This window comes from Pongo abelii, chromosome 7, assembly GCF_028885655.2.
Source record: "Pongo abelii isolate AG06213 chromosome 7, NHGRI_mPonAbe1-v2.0_pri, whole genome shotgun sequence".
NCBI classification, from domain to species: Eukaryota; Metazoa; Chordata; class Mammalia; order Primates; family Hominidae; genus Pongo; species Pongo abelii.
In genome coordinates this window covers 81,205,451-81,223,322 of record NC_071992.2, presented here as the reverse complement: position 1 = coordinate 81,223,322, position 17,872 = coordinate 81,205,451, and the positions used below count along the sequence as shown (strand labels likewise).

The following is a 17,872-nucleotide window of genomic DNA, read 5'->3' as shown; positions in this document are numbered from 1 at the left end:
AAGAATTGCTTGAACCCAGGAGGCAGAGATTGCAGTGAGACTCTGTCTCAAAAAAATAATGATAATAAGTTAATTAATGTATAGACAGTTTTTTCGTTCTAGATATAGAATGTCACTTATTCTAAAAGAATTGAGAGAGAGATATATATATATGTGTGTGTGTTTTGGTAAAGAAAAATGCACATGTATGTTTTTTATTATGTTCTACTGTAAGACAGCAAAAAAATAAATGGATGACCCATGGAACTTTTTAAGAAGTCTCCCATTTCAGTAGCACAGTGCCCAGGATAGGTGGTAAGCTGTTGACACGGGCTGTTCATTGGACTCTGTGCGACCACTGATGAGGCTCACGCTCAGCATTTCTCTTCTTGCCTTGAAACTTCCCTGCTAAGGGAAGACTTCTTGTGGGTTCGGAATGACTGCCAGTGCTTCTGGATAGCACTTCTGTAGACCCCCACAATATACTTCAGGAGCTCCTCCTCTGATGAAGAGTGGATTCTTGTATCTCTGTAGCTGAAGGAGCATTCTGCAGAATTCATTCCCTCATTCATAGGTATTCAAGTGCTTGCATTTGTCACACATCATTGTAACCAGAAACTAGCCCTTTGTGAGGAACATTGGCCAGAACCCCTCTAGCAATTTGATTGTACCATCTGATTCTGATTCTGATCCATGTCCTGTTCTCATCTTAACCGCTCTTGGACCAGCTTCCTGGGGAACTAGGAGTGGAGGCAAAAAATTCCATGTGAGAAAAGAAAATGAGGTCTGGGCGAGAAAGAGAAGGTGAGCTTTGTAATTTGTAAGTTGCTTTTCAAAATAGACCTAACCTTTTGCTTAAAAAGACCACAGGAAGGAAATGGAATGGCTCAAATTATCCACAGATTGCGCTATTTATCCTATTGTTTCCTCCAAATGGAAAGTAGCATTTGTTTGTTGAATACAGCGTTCTAAGCACTTGCTGGTTACTGGGGCTGTTAATACTGGGTGTCTCCATGGGTCTTGTTGGGTGAGAGAGTTTATATGCATCAAGAGTCACAGTACATTTGTCTGTGTGCGTCAACATATACAAATTCATTTAAAACCACCTCCCATTTGTTGAACATTTGACTTTTCAGATTTCTTTCACTTTAGCCATTTTATCTGGTCATCCAGCAACTTGGAAGGTGGTCAGGGCAGATATGGAAACAGAGCCATAGAGAGATTAGCCACGTTATTTTCATCTCACTTGGTCACAAGGCTAGTTAATGAAAGCTTAGATTAGAACCAGGTTTCTTAACTTTCAAACCAAGGCTTTGTCTACTTGATTACATAGAAAAAGAATTTCAGTAACTAAAGAGTTAGAGCGGAATTTTAATGACTTCAGAACTGTCAGAGCTATAACACTAATTCTCACTTACAATATATATTTAGCAGATATTAACTTAATTTTTTGGGGGGGAATAAGAAACAAGAAAAAAGATAAAGGCATTTTATACAATATTATGTAAAAACATAATAAGATCTTGAAAATGCAATATTATATAAAGAATTAAGAAAGACCTAGAAAAACGAACACTTTTTCTGCCATAGTATTTTAGAAATAGAACATGGTTTCTACCACACAATAAATATAAGAATCAAACAAGCAAATGCAGAGATGACCTCTGGGATTAAATTGTGTAACATGCACAGAGCTGAGCAATTTCTGGTCAAGGCAACTAATTTTAACAAAAATGAGGTGATATGTGTTTTGGTGTAAATTTAGGCTCTAGAGTATAGAGTTTTACCCCTTCATGTGTTTTTTTTTCCCTTAGTCTGGCTAATCTGAGCCAGTTATACAAAAATTATTTTACTAGAAAATGATCAACATGCTGATGGGGCGGGTTCAGACTCAGAATGATTTTCTGGTTCACTTACAACGTTTAACCAGGTTGAAGTTTTGTTTTGTTTTGTTTTTAAGCCAATCTAAAAGTACACACAAAACCTATTTCTTCCTGGTTTTACTTACCAGTTTTCAGTAAATGCCAATTTTTAATGTTCAAAAAATATACCTTAAAAATGTGATTTTTAAAAAAATATAATCATCCCTTTCTGGCTCTTGAAACATTTCTATAACTTTATTGAATATTGACATGGAAGAGGCTCCACACACAAAAACTCTCCATAAGTTCTCATATATTTTGATGATCATGTTCGTGGTAGATATGAATATTGTGTTAAATGGAAGAAAAGTGGCTTTTGTTCTGGAATATTACTTTGGTCAGTTAGGAATCAGATCTGCCTCACATAAAGGGCAGGTTCATAAAGGCTGTACAATTCCACTGTCCTACATCAGGCAAGGAGCGTAAAATAACTCTTCAGGCCTTTATTCACCCAAATTGAATGTGTTTCATAAGAAATTCTACTCAGAAAGTCTGCATACTGAGAAAATTATATAGCAATCATGTTTTCCTCACCCAAAAATAAAACACCAAGATGGAAAAGTTCACAGCACTTTATGCCCCACACGCTCCCCTACGACCATCTGGAGACAAGACTGAACTGAGAGGAGGGACTGTGGACTCTCTGAGGGCTCAATATCTAGAGTCTGTGCAATAACTTCGAGATTCTTCTTTGATTAGCTGTGTTTTCTCATTTGCATTTGTAGGCTGGAGAAAAACTGGAAAGTCCACATCTAAAAATAAACAAAGCAAAGCAATAAACACTCTCATCATGTTACAGTTCTTTTAATGAAGCGAGTGATAGGTATTTTTGTTGAAATCATGACTGGCAAATCAACTCAATTCATAAGATATCAATATACCTACCATTTTAAGGACTTCAAAAGGGAGGAGACACTGTCTTTACTCTTTATTCAAGTTTTGTCAGTTATGGAATTATAAAACCAAAGCACCAAACCCAGCTTTCACCTGGAGGGTACTTGCTAAACCTGGTGAACTTGAACTTTAGTTTTCACCATCTTGTGGGGATACAGACAGAACCATCACATATAGTTGTGCAGATTGGAAACTGAACATTATCAAAGGGCACCTTTCATATAGACTACAACGTATATCTACAGGAAAGGTATAGCTTATATGAAAGATGCACCCTGGCATTACGTAGTGTACAATTGGATGACTGGCCCTTGTTGGGACAGGAGTCAAAACTGAGAGTTTACTTAGAGGGAGAGTCTAATAGAAATCTCCTCACATAAAGGTAGCGCCCAAAATGGTTATGCTTTCTCTAAAATAACTAAATCTACTCCTAAATCTACAGAGAGATTTGTTAGCCTTTGATTTGGGTGCTGAGTTGAGAAAGCTGCCCTAAAAATGTTCAATGGCAAGCCAATGAATACACAAGTTGGTGGACCAAGTTTTCAATACCTCTGTGTTCTAAGAAACCTCAAGATGATAATTTAGTTTAAAGAGGTCCAGTGCAAGATGTGCTCTCAGGCACTTAGCAAAAGTGAATGACCTCACCTTCAACCTAGGCCTCAAAATATCATTATAAAATTGCAAGAAACATGAGCTCATAGTAAAAACTATTAGAGGTAGAGAAATAGATGTGTGTGTGTGTGTGTGTGTGTGACAGAGAGAGAGAGAGAGAAAGAGAGAGAGAGACAGAGAGAGAGATTACATATAGAAACAATGCATGCTAAGATCCAATATAAACAGCAGAAGGCCAAATCAGACCCAGAAAGACTTCAAGAACTGCTTTTATCAGACACAGAATACAAAAGAATTATGTTTTAAAAGTAATTAAATAAAATAATAATCTTAAAAATTTTAAACAGAATTTCTGGAGATTAAAACATGGAAAAAACTTTCTTGAATTGGCTTAACAGCTAAAGAAAGAATTAGTGAAGTAGAAAACAGATTGGAAGAGATTATCCAAAATTTAAGAGAGACAAAGAGAAAATATAAAAGAGGTTAAAGGACATGATGGATAGAATTATAAGGTCTAACATATCTAACATAACTTTCAGAAAGAAATAAAAAAAAGAGAGACAATATTTGAAGATTTGATGGCTGAGCTTATTATGGAATTGATGAAATACACCAATCCATAGATCCAAGAACAAGCCAGGATAAATTAAAGAGTGCAGTGGCTCACTCCTGTAATCCCAGCACTTTTGGAGGCCGAAGCAGGCGGATCACAAGGTCAGGAGATCAAGACCATTCTGGCCAACATGGTGAAACTCTATCTCTACTAAAAATCCAAAAAATTAGCTGGGCATGGTGGCACAGACCTGTGGTCCCAGTATTCGGGAGGCTGGGCAAGGAGAATTGTTTGAACCTGGGAGGCAGAGGTTGCAGTGAGCTAAGATCACGCCACTGCATTCCAGCCTGGTGACAGAGTGAGACTATGTCTCCAAAAAAAAAAAAACAAAAAAAACCCATATTTAAAACATCTTAGTCACATTGCAGAACAAAAGACAAGGATTTTGGGCTGGGTGCAGTGGCTCACACCTGTAATCCCAGCACTTTGGGAGGCCGAGGCAGGCAGATCACCTGAGGTCAGGAGTTCAAAACCAGCCTGGCCAAAGTGGTGAAAGCCCGTCTCTACTAAAAGTACAGAAAAAAATTAGCCAGGCGTGGTGGCAGGTGCCTGTAAGCCCAGCTATTTGGGAGGCTGGGGCAGGAGAATCACTTGAACCCGGGAGGTGGAGGTTGCAGTGAGCCAAGATTGTGCCACTGTACTCCAGCCTGGGTGACAAGAGCGAAACTCCGTCTCAAAAAAAAAAAAAAAAAAAAAAAAAGACAAGGATTTTAAAAGCAATCTTACTTCTCAATAGCAAATATGGAAGCTAAAACTATGGAGCTAAAAAAACTATGAGCTAAAACATATTGAAACTATGTCTCCAATACACTGAAAGAAGACATAAATCTATATTTATTGACAAACCCTCTTAATAAGTTACATTTCTTTTTTAAAAAAGCATGATAAAGATATTTTCAGACAGTAGAAACAAATTTTTCTAACTGCAGACCCAATTTAGAAGATATAATTCAGGCAGAAACAGTTATCATATGAAAGAATTGAGCTGTAAAAAGAAAATAATTGAAAAAAAACCCAGTAAATATGTCAGTAAAACCAAATAATTATTGAATATATAAAGCAATAATAAAAATTTATGAGGCTTAAAATTGAGAAAAATCTAAAATATAAAAATAATGTATCAGTCAGAAATAGGTTGATCAGGGTTAAAGTGCTACAAAATTCTTGTATTGTTCAAGAGGAGGGTAAAGATAAGAATTGACTTTAAACTTTGACAAATTAAGTGCATTTGATCAATTTTCAGGGTAATTCCAAAAGACCAGAAAAGAGAATATAATTTCCAAATCAGAGGACAGAAGGAAATCAAATAAGAAAAGACACTCTGACAATTTAAAAGAAAAAAAAAGAGAAACAGGAAAAACATGTCAACTTAAAGTGATAAATATAATGATAAAAAATTACCAGAAAGTAGGTATATGTATATATCTTATTACATGTCCAGCAGTGTTCTTAGCACTTTACATATATTAACTCACTCAATAGTTATAATAATGCTATGAGGTAGCGTTGTTATTATAACCATTTTACAAATGAGAAAATGGGCACAGACTGTGTAACTAGGCCAAGGTTACACGGATAGTAAGTAATAGAGATGATATTCAAACCAAGGCAGTGTTTCTCAGAGGTCTGTTCTTTTCAAGACTATTTCTCTATTGCCTCTCACAAAAAGTAAGTTAGTAGAAAAAGATCAAAGTACATTATATTGAAGATAATAAATACCAATGGATATAATACTCTATTTAAAAGAAAAATATTGTTAGACTGAATTTTAAAAACCCAAGCTACATTAAAAAATAAGGATAAAAATAGAGAGTAAAATGATGAAAACATATTTACCACACAAACACTAGTGGGAAGAAAGCTAATGTAAGTATATTTTAACAGACAAAATAAGATATAAGGCAAAAGCATTTCTGGAGCTAGAAATAACTCCATAATAATAAAATGTTTAATTCACCAAGTAGCTATAAATATTCTGAACATATATATTTATAACATAACCTCAAAATCAAAATCATAAATCAAAAATCGAGAGAACTTTATAGAGAAATAGAAAAATTCATCATCACAGTGGAAAATTTGACTGCTTTCAGCACCTAACTCATGAAATCAAGCAAGGAAATCTTATGTAGAATTTGAAAAGGACTATGTTATGGACTGAATTGTGTCTTCCCAAAATTCGTATGTTGAAGTCCTAATTCCTAGTACCTTACGATGTGATCATATTTGGAGATAGGGTCTTTAAAGAGGTAATTAAGTTAGAAGGAAGTCACTAGAGTGGGCCCTAATCCAATAGGACTGGTGTCCTAATAAGAAGAGATTTGGACACAGAGGAAACACCATGTGAAATCACAGGGAGATGAACAGCTACAAAACAAGAAGAGGGGTGTCAGAAGAAACCAACCCTGCTTCCTTGATGTCTGACTTCTGACCTCCAGAACTGTGAGAGAATAAATTTCTGTTGTTTAAACCCCCAGTTTGTAGTACTTTGTTATGGCTGCCTTAGCAAACTAATATATACAATAAATTAGCTTTATTCAATAGACATATATGGAACAATGAACCTAACAAATGCAGAATGTGTTGTTTTGAAGCAGTGTAGAACATTCATAAAAACTGGCTAAGTTCCAGGCTGTACAGCAAGTCCTAAGACATTTCAAAGCACTGGTATCATAATGTTGACATTTTCTGATCACAGAGCAGTCAAGTTAGATACAAACAACAAAAAGTAACCTCGAAATCCCAAGATTGAAAATTAAGATATACACAGGCCTAACTTAAAGAAAAAATCATAATAGAAATCAGAAAATATTTAGAACTCAGATGATGAGAACAATGTAAGAATGTGTGTGTGTGTGTGTGTGTGTGTGTGTGTGTGTGTGTGTGAAGCTAAAGTATAACTTATAGGAAAATTCAAAATTTATAGTCTTAAATTTTTAAGGTAAGAACAGAGGAGGGGCTGAAAATTAAGAAGTACAAAAATTAAGAAGTTAGAAAATAAACAAAATAAACTGAGAAATAAGAAAGAAAAAAGAAAGAAAGAAAGAAGGAAAGAAAAAGAAACTAAGTAGAAACAATCAACAAAACCAAAAATTGTTCATTTGAGAAGACTGATAAGATTGTAAGACATGTGGTAAGAATGGTTAAAAAAAGAAAAGAGAGAGAGAAAGCAGAAATGACCAGTGTAAAGAATAAAAAACAGAATAATCATGCAGATACTATAGATGTATAAAGGGTAAGAGGAAATCTTGAAGAAACCATTTTTTCTTTTTGTAAATAAAAAAGAAGGGAAACTTAACTGGTCTATAAACATTAAGTAAATTAAATCAATAGTTTAAAATTTGCACAGTTACATGCTATCCCAGAAAGTTCTTCAAAATCCTGTAGAAAGAACCCCAGTATTACACAAACTCTCCAAGAGAAGTAAAAAACAAAGGAATACTTCGTAATTTACTTCATGAGGCATAATCTTGATACAAAATACAGTAAGGAAAGTTCGAGAAAGGGAAATTATAGACCACTCTCATTAACATTGTCACAAACATCTAAAACAAAATATTGACCAGCTAATTTCATCAAATAATACAATAGTTAATACATGAAGACTATGCTGAGTTTAATTATCTAAGGAGTGCAAGGTTGTTTTAATATTGGAAAACCAATTCATATAATTCACCACATTAACAGATCAAAGGAGAAAAATCATGACCATCTCTGATGAAGAAAAAAATTTGAAAAAATTTTACATCCGTGATCAAATATGAAGGTCTAACAAAATAGGAATAGAAGACAGTTTTCTTAACCTGATCAAAAACCTACAGCAAACCTACTAATTATGACACAACCCTGAAAGTACCTTCTCTTCAACATTTTACTAGTAGTCTTGGCAAACACAGAAAGGCAAAACAAAAAATGGGTTCACATACTTGGTGTGGTTTAAAAAAATAAAAAATGATAAGAGATGGAGGGGAAGAATCAAAACTGTCAGTACTCACAGATGAGACAAACAGTTATGTAGAAACCCTAAAGAATTTACAGGTAAATAATTAAAATTAGCAAGAGAGTTTAGCTAGTTTCTTGGATTCAAAAATCAATGTTTTTAAAAGTACATTTCTATATGCCAGAAAACAAGTAGAAAAATACATATATAATTGATTGGTAGTAAGAAAAACGGTAAAGTATTCAAAAATAAATGTAATAAAGATATAGAAAATACATCCTTAGTGAAAGCCAATAAATGACGAAATATACCATGTCACATACTAAAAGACTCAAATTCTTGAAGGTGTCAATTCTACCTGTTGATCTGTAGATTCACTGCAATTCTAACCAAGATCCTAAAAAGTTTTGCTTAGGGAATTCTTGTTAAATAACTTGACAAAAACCTGATTTTGAGATTTATATAAGAAAGCAAAATGCTAAGGATATATGACTCTCCTAAAGTACAAGTGAGGAGGACTTGCTTAAACAGATATTAGGGATTGTTATAAATGGGCTTGGTATTGCATAAAAAAAAAAAGACCAATGGACTAGAACAGAAAGCCCAGAAACTGCTCCATATATCTATTGAAACTTAATGTTTATCAAAACCAAAATTAGAAATCAGTGTGCTGAAACAATTTGTTTTCTATCTGGAAAAAAATGAAATTGGAGTCCCACATCATACCACATGTAAAAATCAATTCCAGGTGATTAAACTCTTATATGTGAAAAGGCAAAACTATAAAACTTTGAAAATCTATATAAGAGAACATCTTTATATGTTTGAGGTAGTACAGGATTTCTTAATCAAACCACAAAAATCACTAAACATAAAGGTAGAGACTGAAAGTCTGTCTACATTAAAATCAAGAACTTTGATTCATCAAGAAATACCATAAAGAGTAGAACACCAAGTCACAAACTGGGAGAATATGTTTTAAATAAACATAATCAATGAAGAATCAATACCCAGAATATTTTAAAAATCAGAAAGGAAAAGGCAGATGATATAATTTCAAAACCTGCAAAAGATCTGAATGGGCATTTCATAGAAGGGGAAACCCAAATGAGCAATGAACATATGAAAAGATGTTCAATTTTAATCAAGGAGATAAAAATTAGAACCACAATGACACACCATTTCCCACCTACTAGATTGTCACACATTTACCATCTGGGGATGTCAAGTGGAGGCAAGGGTGTGGGGCAACAGGAACTCTCGTTAACTGTTAGTGGGCATGCAAATTAGTGCAATGATTTTGCAGAACTGCTTGATGTTACCTAATAAGGTGTACAAGTGCATATCCTTTGACTAAGTAATTGCATCCTCCGTATATACCTAGAAAAACTCTAGCATTCATGCACCAGAAAATACATGCAAGAACATTCATAACAGCACCGTTTGTAATGGCAAAAAGTGGACAGTACTCAAATGTCCATTAGCAGTAGAATGGATAAGTAAATTATGGGATGTTCTCCTAAAATATTATACAACAGTGAAAATACATGAATCACAGCCACAATGTGAATGAATGTCAGGACAACGCTGAATGGAGCACCCACAGACATAAAATGGGAATAACAGACACTGCGGGCTGCTAGAGTGGGAAGGGGAGAAGCAGACATGGGTTGAAAAACTAACTATTGGGTACTATGCTCACTACCTGGGTGACAGGATCTGTACCCCACACTTCAGCATCACACAATATACCCATGTAACAACGCTGCACATGTACTCACGAATCTAAAATAAAAGTTGAAACTACTTCTTTAAAAAAAGAAATATTACACAGTAAAAATAAAGTTGAAGAAAGATAATTATTGCATATAAATCTATTCATTTAAAGTTTAACAATAGGGAAAACCAAGCAGTATGCCATTAGGATTATAAATACAGTTGTAATACTAAAAAGAATAGTAAGAACTGGTTACACATGATTTAAGATCATTACATCTGAGGAGGGAAGAGCAAACAAGGAGCTCTAAAGGTGATGGTAACATTCTTTTTCTGAGGTAGAAACTCAGGTCATATTTATTTGTATCATTTAATATTTGAGAAAAACAATAACAGATAAAGGAGTTAGGTGAATTTCCCCCAGAACCTCAACCAGTATCTTAGAGAGCTGAGGCCTGAGCCAGGATTGTCTGACTCCACAGCCCTCTGTCCTAGCCCCTGGCGTGGACTGCCCTCAAGGTAGCTGGTGTAATAGGCTGAGTCACCTTTGCCCTGTCCCTTTTTGTGAATGTTAATGCCTTGCTTAGGCCTGTGATTTCCTCCACTCGCTGTGCTGCATGAATTTGCAGAGAGCAAAGGACTCTCCTTTTCTGAAGGAAGGCTGTTCAGTTTCTTTTTCCAGTCAAATCTTGGTCTACTCTCTCCCCTACTATATATTTTTAAAATTGAGATGAGATTCACATAACTTAAAATCAACCACTTTAAAGTGAACAATTCAGTGGCATTGAGTACATATACAGTTAATGTATGACTCACACTTTGTCTAATTGCAAAACATTTTTATCTCCCCAAAAGGAAACCCAGTCCCCATTAAACAGTTGCTCTCTATTCTTCCTGCCCCACAGGCCCTGGCAACCACCAATCTACTTTCTGCCTCTTTGGATTTACCTATTCTGAATATTTCATATAAATGGAATCGTACAATGTTTGTCCTTTTGTGTCTGATTTCTTCCATCTAGCATGATCTTCCCAGGTTCATCCACATTGTAGCATCCACGTGTATCAGTACCTCATTCCTTTTTATGGCCAAATAATATTTCACCTCCCTTCTATATTTTTGCATTTTTCTCCATGGAGTCTCTCAGGTCCTTTTCCCCCTTTCCTAGGTAATCCTACCACTCTTGCACTTCCCTAGCACACTGGGAATGGGGATTCCAGCTACTTCCACTTATCACGTTTCATTTTGATGGTTTGAACCTTTGTCTAAGCATATCTTAGTTTGGGTTTCTTTGCAAAAATAGTCATTGCACAACTTCTGCTTCATTCGATTACTTGATAAAACTATTCAATAGAACAGCCCAATATGACTCTACCTGCCTTGCCTGGCATGCAAAGCTCCATTCACCATCTTATCCACAGGAGTACGGGGAGAGGCTGTGACAATTCTTTGCGTGTACTAAGATTGGTCCCTTCTAGAGTGCACCATCCCCAGAATCCACTACCCCTCAACTCCTCCTCCTTCTTAAAGTCTTCTGCTTTAGATGTCACTTCCTGGGAAAGTGTTCTCAACCTGCATGCAGGTGAGGCCCCAAGTGCTCACTTTCACAGCCCCTGTGCTTCTCTTTTGGCAGACTTATTGTACCTGTAAATTAACTGGTTCTTCATGTGATTATTTACTTAATATTTGTCTCCCCTTCTCCCCTTCTAGTTTGTAAAGTCCAAAGTACCAGGAACTATGTCTTCATTTTCTCTAGCCCCTGGCATGGCATCAGGCAAATACTAAGTGCTCAGTAAATGTTTGCTGTTGAAAGACTATCTCAATAAACCTGACCAGTAAGTTTGCTGACTGAAACTTGATGGCCAAAAATCAAAGAAATCTTGGGTTCACGTTGAGCTGCTTTTTGGGGTAGCATTCAGAGCTGACAAACCTGTCCTACTGCTCTGGCCCGAGACCTTGATGGTGCTTGCTTGATATTTTCATATAAAGAAGAAGCAAAGCATTCTTGACTAGTTGCAAGCATTGTTTTCCATGTATTATTTTTAGAAATTGATTCCTTTTGACTGGGGGAAAGGGGTAGGAAGAAGCTTGAGTGGGGAGTGGCAAAAAGGGGAAGGATGAATTTAATCTCTTCCTTGGTGCCTTTTTCCTGGGCAGTAAGATGTGATGAATACTAAATAGCAAATGTAATAAATGTCTCAATATCTTGGCCAAGAGCGAGAGTCTAATTACAAGCCATATGGCCTCTTCATCTCAGTGGTTGTGTGGTTGTGAATGTATTTGGGTTTTATCCAGGTGAGTGGCAAGAACAGTTAAGCAGTCAACAGATTTTTCCATGCACTGAATCTCACATTTTTAGATCCAAGGTCAATAATACAAAACACTTTCTCTTTTATTCTCGCTCCTTTAAAAAAAATTGGGGAAATCATGACTCTACAGTTTTTTTGTTTGTTTGTTTGTTTGTTTTAGGGTTTAGCTGGAAATTTTGGTTGGATGTCATTCTACTGCCTTCAGCTTGGAAAAACCAAACTGAATTTAGATCTTATATTTTGGGTTTGCTTTGCCAGGGTGTTCAGAGGTAACTGGTTCCAATTTGGGCTCTTGCTTCCATACCTTCTCTCTCTCTCTCTCTCCCCTCCCCCCACCCACACACACAGACATGCACACACACACACATGCCCGCACGCACACACACTACATACACATACATTGTCCCATGAAACAAGGCTCTCTCTCAAGATGGTCTGTAAAGCCCTCATAGTGGAATTCTGATTTCATTGTGGCCTTCAGCTGCTAGAGGAGTATAGGGTCTAAGTGAGCTTTTTAAAAATATACCACCCAAAATTTCACAAAGTAGAACTCCTAATTTGTGAACATATGAAAGTAAGGGAAATAAGTTGGTACCTATTACCTTTTACCTTTAAGGTTTCAAATTTTCAAAGACAACAAAACTGGGGAAGGGTTCCCCCAAGACACTATCTATCTTCCATTTGATCTTGATTGATTCATAAGAACAATATAATGCCTCTGTGTTCCTGGGATCCCACTGGGAGTATATTTCTATTTTAAGAAAGACATAGGAATCTGCTTAAAAGTTCTGTAGTTGCCAGTGAATACTGAAGATGCCACTGTTTGAACTTTCCCCCCTTTACTTCTTAAAGGTAGAAGCTGGATTATACTTTCTGATATAGTTTAAAGGGACATAAAAACCCAAACAAATCTCTGCCTTCTGCTACCAAATCCCACCCTGTACCACCACTATTGAACAGAGATTGGTACAATTTTGTATCATCAAAAGGTATCTTAGACTTTAGCTAGAGTCAAGGAGTAGGCATGTTTGAATATGCACATAATAACAAATATGCAAGAAAAAGTCTTAGATACATAATTAGAATGGTTAAAACTATCTTAAGGCAGGTGAAAAATATTTCTAATAGTTTTTATAAGTCAACAGTTAAGAAAGGATTTGATATTTCAAATTTGGATTTAATAAATTAAGAAATAGTTATAACATGTACTTAAACACGTACTTAACATGTACTTAAAAGTGAAATTTGTGGTGTTTGTCACTGATATGGTTTGGCTCTGTGTTCCCACACAAATCTCATCTTGAATAGTAATCCCCTACATGTCGAGGGAGGTGATTGAATCACGGAGACGCTTTCCCCCATGCTGTTCTCTTGGTAGTGAGTTATCACAAGATCTGATTAGATTAAAAGTGTGGCACTTCCCTTTCACTCACTCCTCTCTCTCCTGTCGCCTTGTGAAGAAGGTGCTTGCTTCTCCTTCACCTTCCTCCATGACTGTAAATTTCCTGAGGCCTCCCCAGCCATGCAGAACTGTGAGGTCAATTAAACCTCTTTTGTTTATAAATTACCCAGTCTCAGGTGGTATCTTTATAGCAGAGTGATAACAGACTAATACAGAAAATTGGTACAGGCAGAGTGGGGTACTGCTATAAAGATAACCTGAAAATATGGAAGTGACTTTGGAACTGGGTAACAGTCAGAGGTTGGAACAGTGTGGAGTGCTCTGAAGAAGACAGGAAGATGTGGGAAAGTTTGGAACTTTCTAGAGACTTGTTGAATGGCTTTGACCAAAATGCTGATAGTGATATGAACAATGAAGTCCAGGCTGAGGTGGTCTCAGATGGAGATGAGGAACTCGTTGGGAACTGAAGCAAAGGTCACTCATGCTATGCTTTAGCAAAGAGACTGACAGCATTTTGCCCCTGCCCTAGAGATCTGTGGAACTTTGAACTTGAAAGAGATGATTTAGGGTATCTGGTGGAAGAAATTTCTAAGCAGCAAAGCATTCAAGAGGTGATCTGGCTGATTCTGAAAGCCTTCAGTTATATGTGTTCACAAAGAGATGGTTTGAAATTGGAATTTGTGTTTAAAAGGCAAGCAGAGCATAAGGTTTGGAAAATTTGCAGCCTGACTATATGGTAGAAAAGAAAAATCCATTTTCTGGGGAGGAATTCAAGCCTGCTGCAGAAATTTGCATAAGTAACAAGAAGCTGAATGTTAATAGCCAAGATGATGGGGAAACTATCTCCAGGGCATGTACAGACCTTCACAGAAGGCCCACCCAAAATGGCTTCTTGGGCCAGGGCCACTGCTCTCTGCAGCTTCAAGACTTGGTGCCCTGCATCCCAGCCACTCCAGCTCCAGACGAGGCTGAAAGGGGCCAAGGTACAGCTAAGGCTATTGCTTCAGAGGGTGCCTCAAACCTTGGTGGCTTCCACTTGGTATTGGGCCTGCTGGTGTGCAGAAAACAAGAGTTGAACTTTGGGATCCTCTGCCTAGATTTCACAGGATGTATGGAAATGCCTGGATGTTCAGGCAGAAGTCTGCTGCAGGGGTAAAGCCCTCATGGAGAGCCTCTGCTAGGGCAATGCAGAAGGGAAATATGGGTTTGGAACCCCCACATGCAGTCCCCACTGGGGCACTGCCTAGTGGAGCTGTGAGAAGAAGGCTACCATCCTCCAAATCCCAGAAAGGTAGATCCATCAATAGCTTGCACCAAGAACCTGGAAAAGCCACAGGCACTCAATACCAGCTGGGAAAAGCAGCTGCAGGGGCTGTACCCTGCAGAGCCACAGGGACGGAGCTGCCCAAGGTTGTGGGAGCCCACCTCTTGCATCAACATGCCCTGGATATGAGACATAAAGTCAAAGGAGATTTTGGAGCTTCAAGATTTAATGACTGCCCAGCCAGGTTTCAGACTTGTCTGGGGCCTGTGGTCCCTTTGTTTTGACCAGTTTCTCCCATTTGGAATGGGAACATTTACCCAATGCCTGTACCTCCATTGTATCTTGGAAGTAACTAACTTCCTTTTGATTTTACAGGCTCATAGGTAGAAGGGACTTGCCTTGTCTCAGATGAGACTTTGGACTTGGACTTTTGAGTTAATGCTGGAATGAGTTAAGACTTTTGGGGACTGTTGGGAAGGCATGATTGGTTTTGAAATGTGAAAAGGACATGAGGTTTGGGAGGGGCCAGGGGCAGAATGATATGGTTTGGCTCTGCACCCCTATCAAATTTAATCTCAAATTGTAATCTCCATGTGTCGAGGGAGGGACCTGGTGGAAGGTGACTGGATTATGGGGCTGGTTTCCCTCATCCCGTTCTCACGATAGTGAGTGAGTTCTCATGAGATCTGAAAGTTTAAAAGTGTGGCACTTCCCCTTTGCTCACTCTCTCTCTCACCTGCCACCTTGTGAAGAAGGTGCTTCCTTCTCTTTCACCTTCTGCCATGATTGTAAGTTTCCTGAGGCCTCCTCAGCCATGTGGAACTGTGAGTTAATTAAATCTCTTTTGCTTATAAATTACCCATACTCTGGTTGTATCTTTATAACAGTGTGAAAACAGACTAATACAGTAAGTGAATTCAAACCATAAATGTATTTCCCTAGTTAACCCCTGTTCCTTTCTCTTATTTGTTAGTATAGTAAGGTATAAGAAGACAAACTGTTAAGTAGCTATTACTTTTATTCTGGAGTAAAGATTGCCCATCAGTTTTACTATACTTTGCATCTTGACATTTCTGGATAAAAGATGGGGAGAATAATAGAAGAAAGGACTGCTAACCATATTTCCTTAAAATCAGTGCTCATGTATGAAAAATTAATTTCCTGTGGTAATCTTCATATGCTGGTCAAATCTCCAAGTACAATATAATAATCTGTAACATAGCATTTAGATGGGTAATTAATATAAAGCCCTGGCTCCACTTAGTCTTCCCCATCCCACCTTGTCTCATCTTAATTAGTTTTCCCCTTCCCTAAAACCAGAGTATTATGCTCTGGAGGCATTTTGCCTTCTTCCTTGGCAGTGAGGATTGGCTCCTCTGTTCTTTTAAACATCCTTATATAATGTAGATTTTAAAATGTAAATGTAAAGTTAGCTAATAGTTCCTTCAAAGAAAAATTTCTGTTGGCAAAAGTCATCAAACTTGAAATGCTGATTTATAGTCCACACAAGGAAATATCCTCAGTAGTGGCTATATAACTTGCCAAACCCAGTTCAAAATGAAAATGTGATGTACCTTATTCAACAATTAAGAATTTTAAGACAGTGATAGCACAGCAGCAAACCAAGTGCTAGAAATCTTAGGCAGTGCAACAAGGCAAGAAAAAGAAACAAAAGGAATGCAGATTGGAATGGAAGAAATAAAATTGTTTCTATTTGTAGGTGATATAATTGTCTGCATAGAAAATCCCAAGGAATTTACACACACACAAAAATCCAAACTGTTAAATGAGTTTAGCAAAGACATGGGATACAAAGGCAATACAAAAAGAAATTGTAAATACTTGCAATGAACGACTGCAAACAAAATTAAAACCAGTGCCACTTACAATAGCTCTCTCCAAAATGAAATACTTAGGTACCCATTTAACAAGACATTACCAGCTTTGTATGCTGAAAACTCAAAATGTCCATGAAAGAAATCAAATGAGACCTGGATAAGTAGAGATACATACTGTTGATGGATTGGAATATTCAACATAGTAAAGATGTCAATTCTTTCCAAGCTGATCTACAAATTTAATGCAATTCCAATAAAAATCCCAGCAGGATTTTTCTGTAGATATAGACAACTTGATTCTAAAATTTATATAGAAAGCAAAGATACTAGAAGAGCCAAAACAATTTTGTAAAAAAAAAATAAGGTTGGAAGAATCACACTACCTGATTTTAAGGCTTACTTTAAAGCTACAAGAGAGCAAGACAGTGTGGAATTGATGAAGAGACAGACACATAGAACAATGGGACAGACTAGAGAGTACAGGAATAGGTCCATAGAAATATGGCCAATTGATTTTTTTTTCTTTTTGAGATGGAGTCTCGCTCTGTTGCCCAGGCTGGAGTGCAGTGGCATGATTTTGGCTCACTACAAGCTCCACCTCCTGGGTTCACGCCATTCTCCTGCCTCAGCCTCCCGGGTTTATTTTTATTTTTATTTTTATTTTTCTGAGACGGAGTCTTGCTCTATCGCCCAGGCTGGAGTGCAGTGGCATGAACTCTGCTCACTGCAACCTCTCCCTCCCGGATTCAAGCAATTCTCATGCCTCAGCCTCCTGAGTAGGTGGGATTACAGGCACCTGCCACCGTGCCCAGCTAATTATTGTATTTTTAGTAGAGACAGGGTTTCACTGTGTTGGCCAGGCTGGTCTTGAACTCCTGGCCTCAAGTGATCCACCAGCCTCAGCCTCCCAAAGTGCTGGGATTACAGATGTGAGCCACTGTGCTCGGCCTTGGCCAATTGATTTTTGGCAAAGATGGAAAGACAATTCAATGAAGAAAGGATACATAGTAGAGACCATGTAGAGGATACAGAGAACATTTTCAACAAATGGCCTTAGAACAATTAGGTTCCATATTGAAGAAGAAAAAAAAAAGAGTCTGGACCTAAATCTCACACCTTATATGAAAATTAACTCAAAATGCGGCATAAATCTAAATGTTAAACATAAAACTCAAAAACTTTTAGAAAACATTGGAGAAAGTCTTTATGACGTAAAGTTAGTCTGAGTCCTCAACATAACACCACAAAAGCACAATCAACTTAAAAAAAACTGATAAATATGATTTCATCAAAATTTTCCTCTGCAAAGAAGCAGGAAAAGGGCATAATAACATGTGGATACCACATTTTTGTAAAACAAAAAAAAATTTGCACAAAAATTGTAT

General features: G+C 37.2%; 1 protein-coding gene across 1 annotated transcript in view; it reads right to left on the bottom strand.

Annotated features, from left to right (window-relative positions):
• Positions 1 to 2,457: 2,457 nt before the first annotated feature.
• Positions 2,458 to 17,872, bottom strand: part of DNAJC5B (DnaJ heat shock protein family (Hsp40) member C5 beta) — a 77,415-nt gene continuing 62,000 nt past the window's right edge. Inside the window, exon 6 of the mRNA XM_054561668.2 lies at positions 2,458 to 2,653. Coding sequence (XP_054417643.1) covers positions 2,553 to 2,653 — 101 coding nt within the window. The 3' untranslated portion in view covers positions 2,458 to 2,552. The remainder of the gene's footprint in view (positions 2,654 to 17,872) is intronic.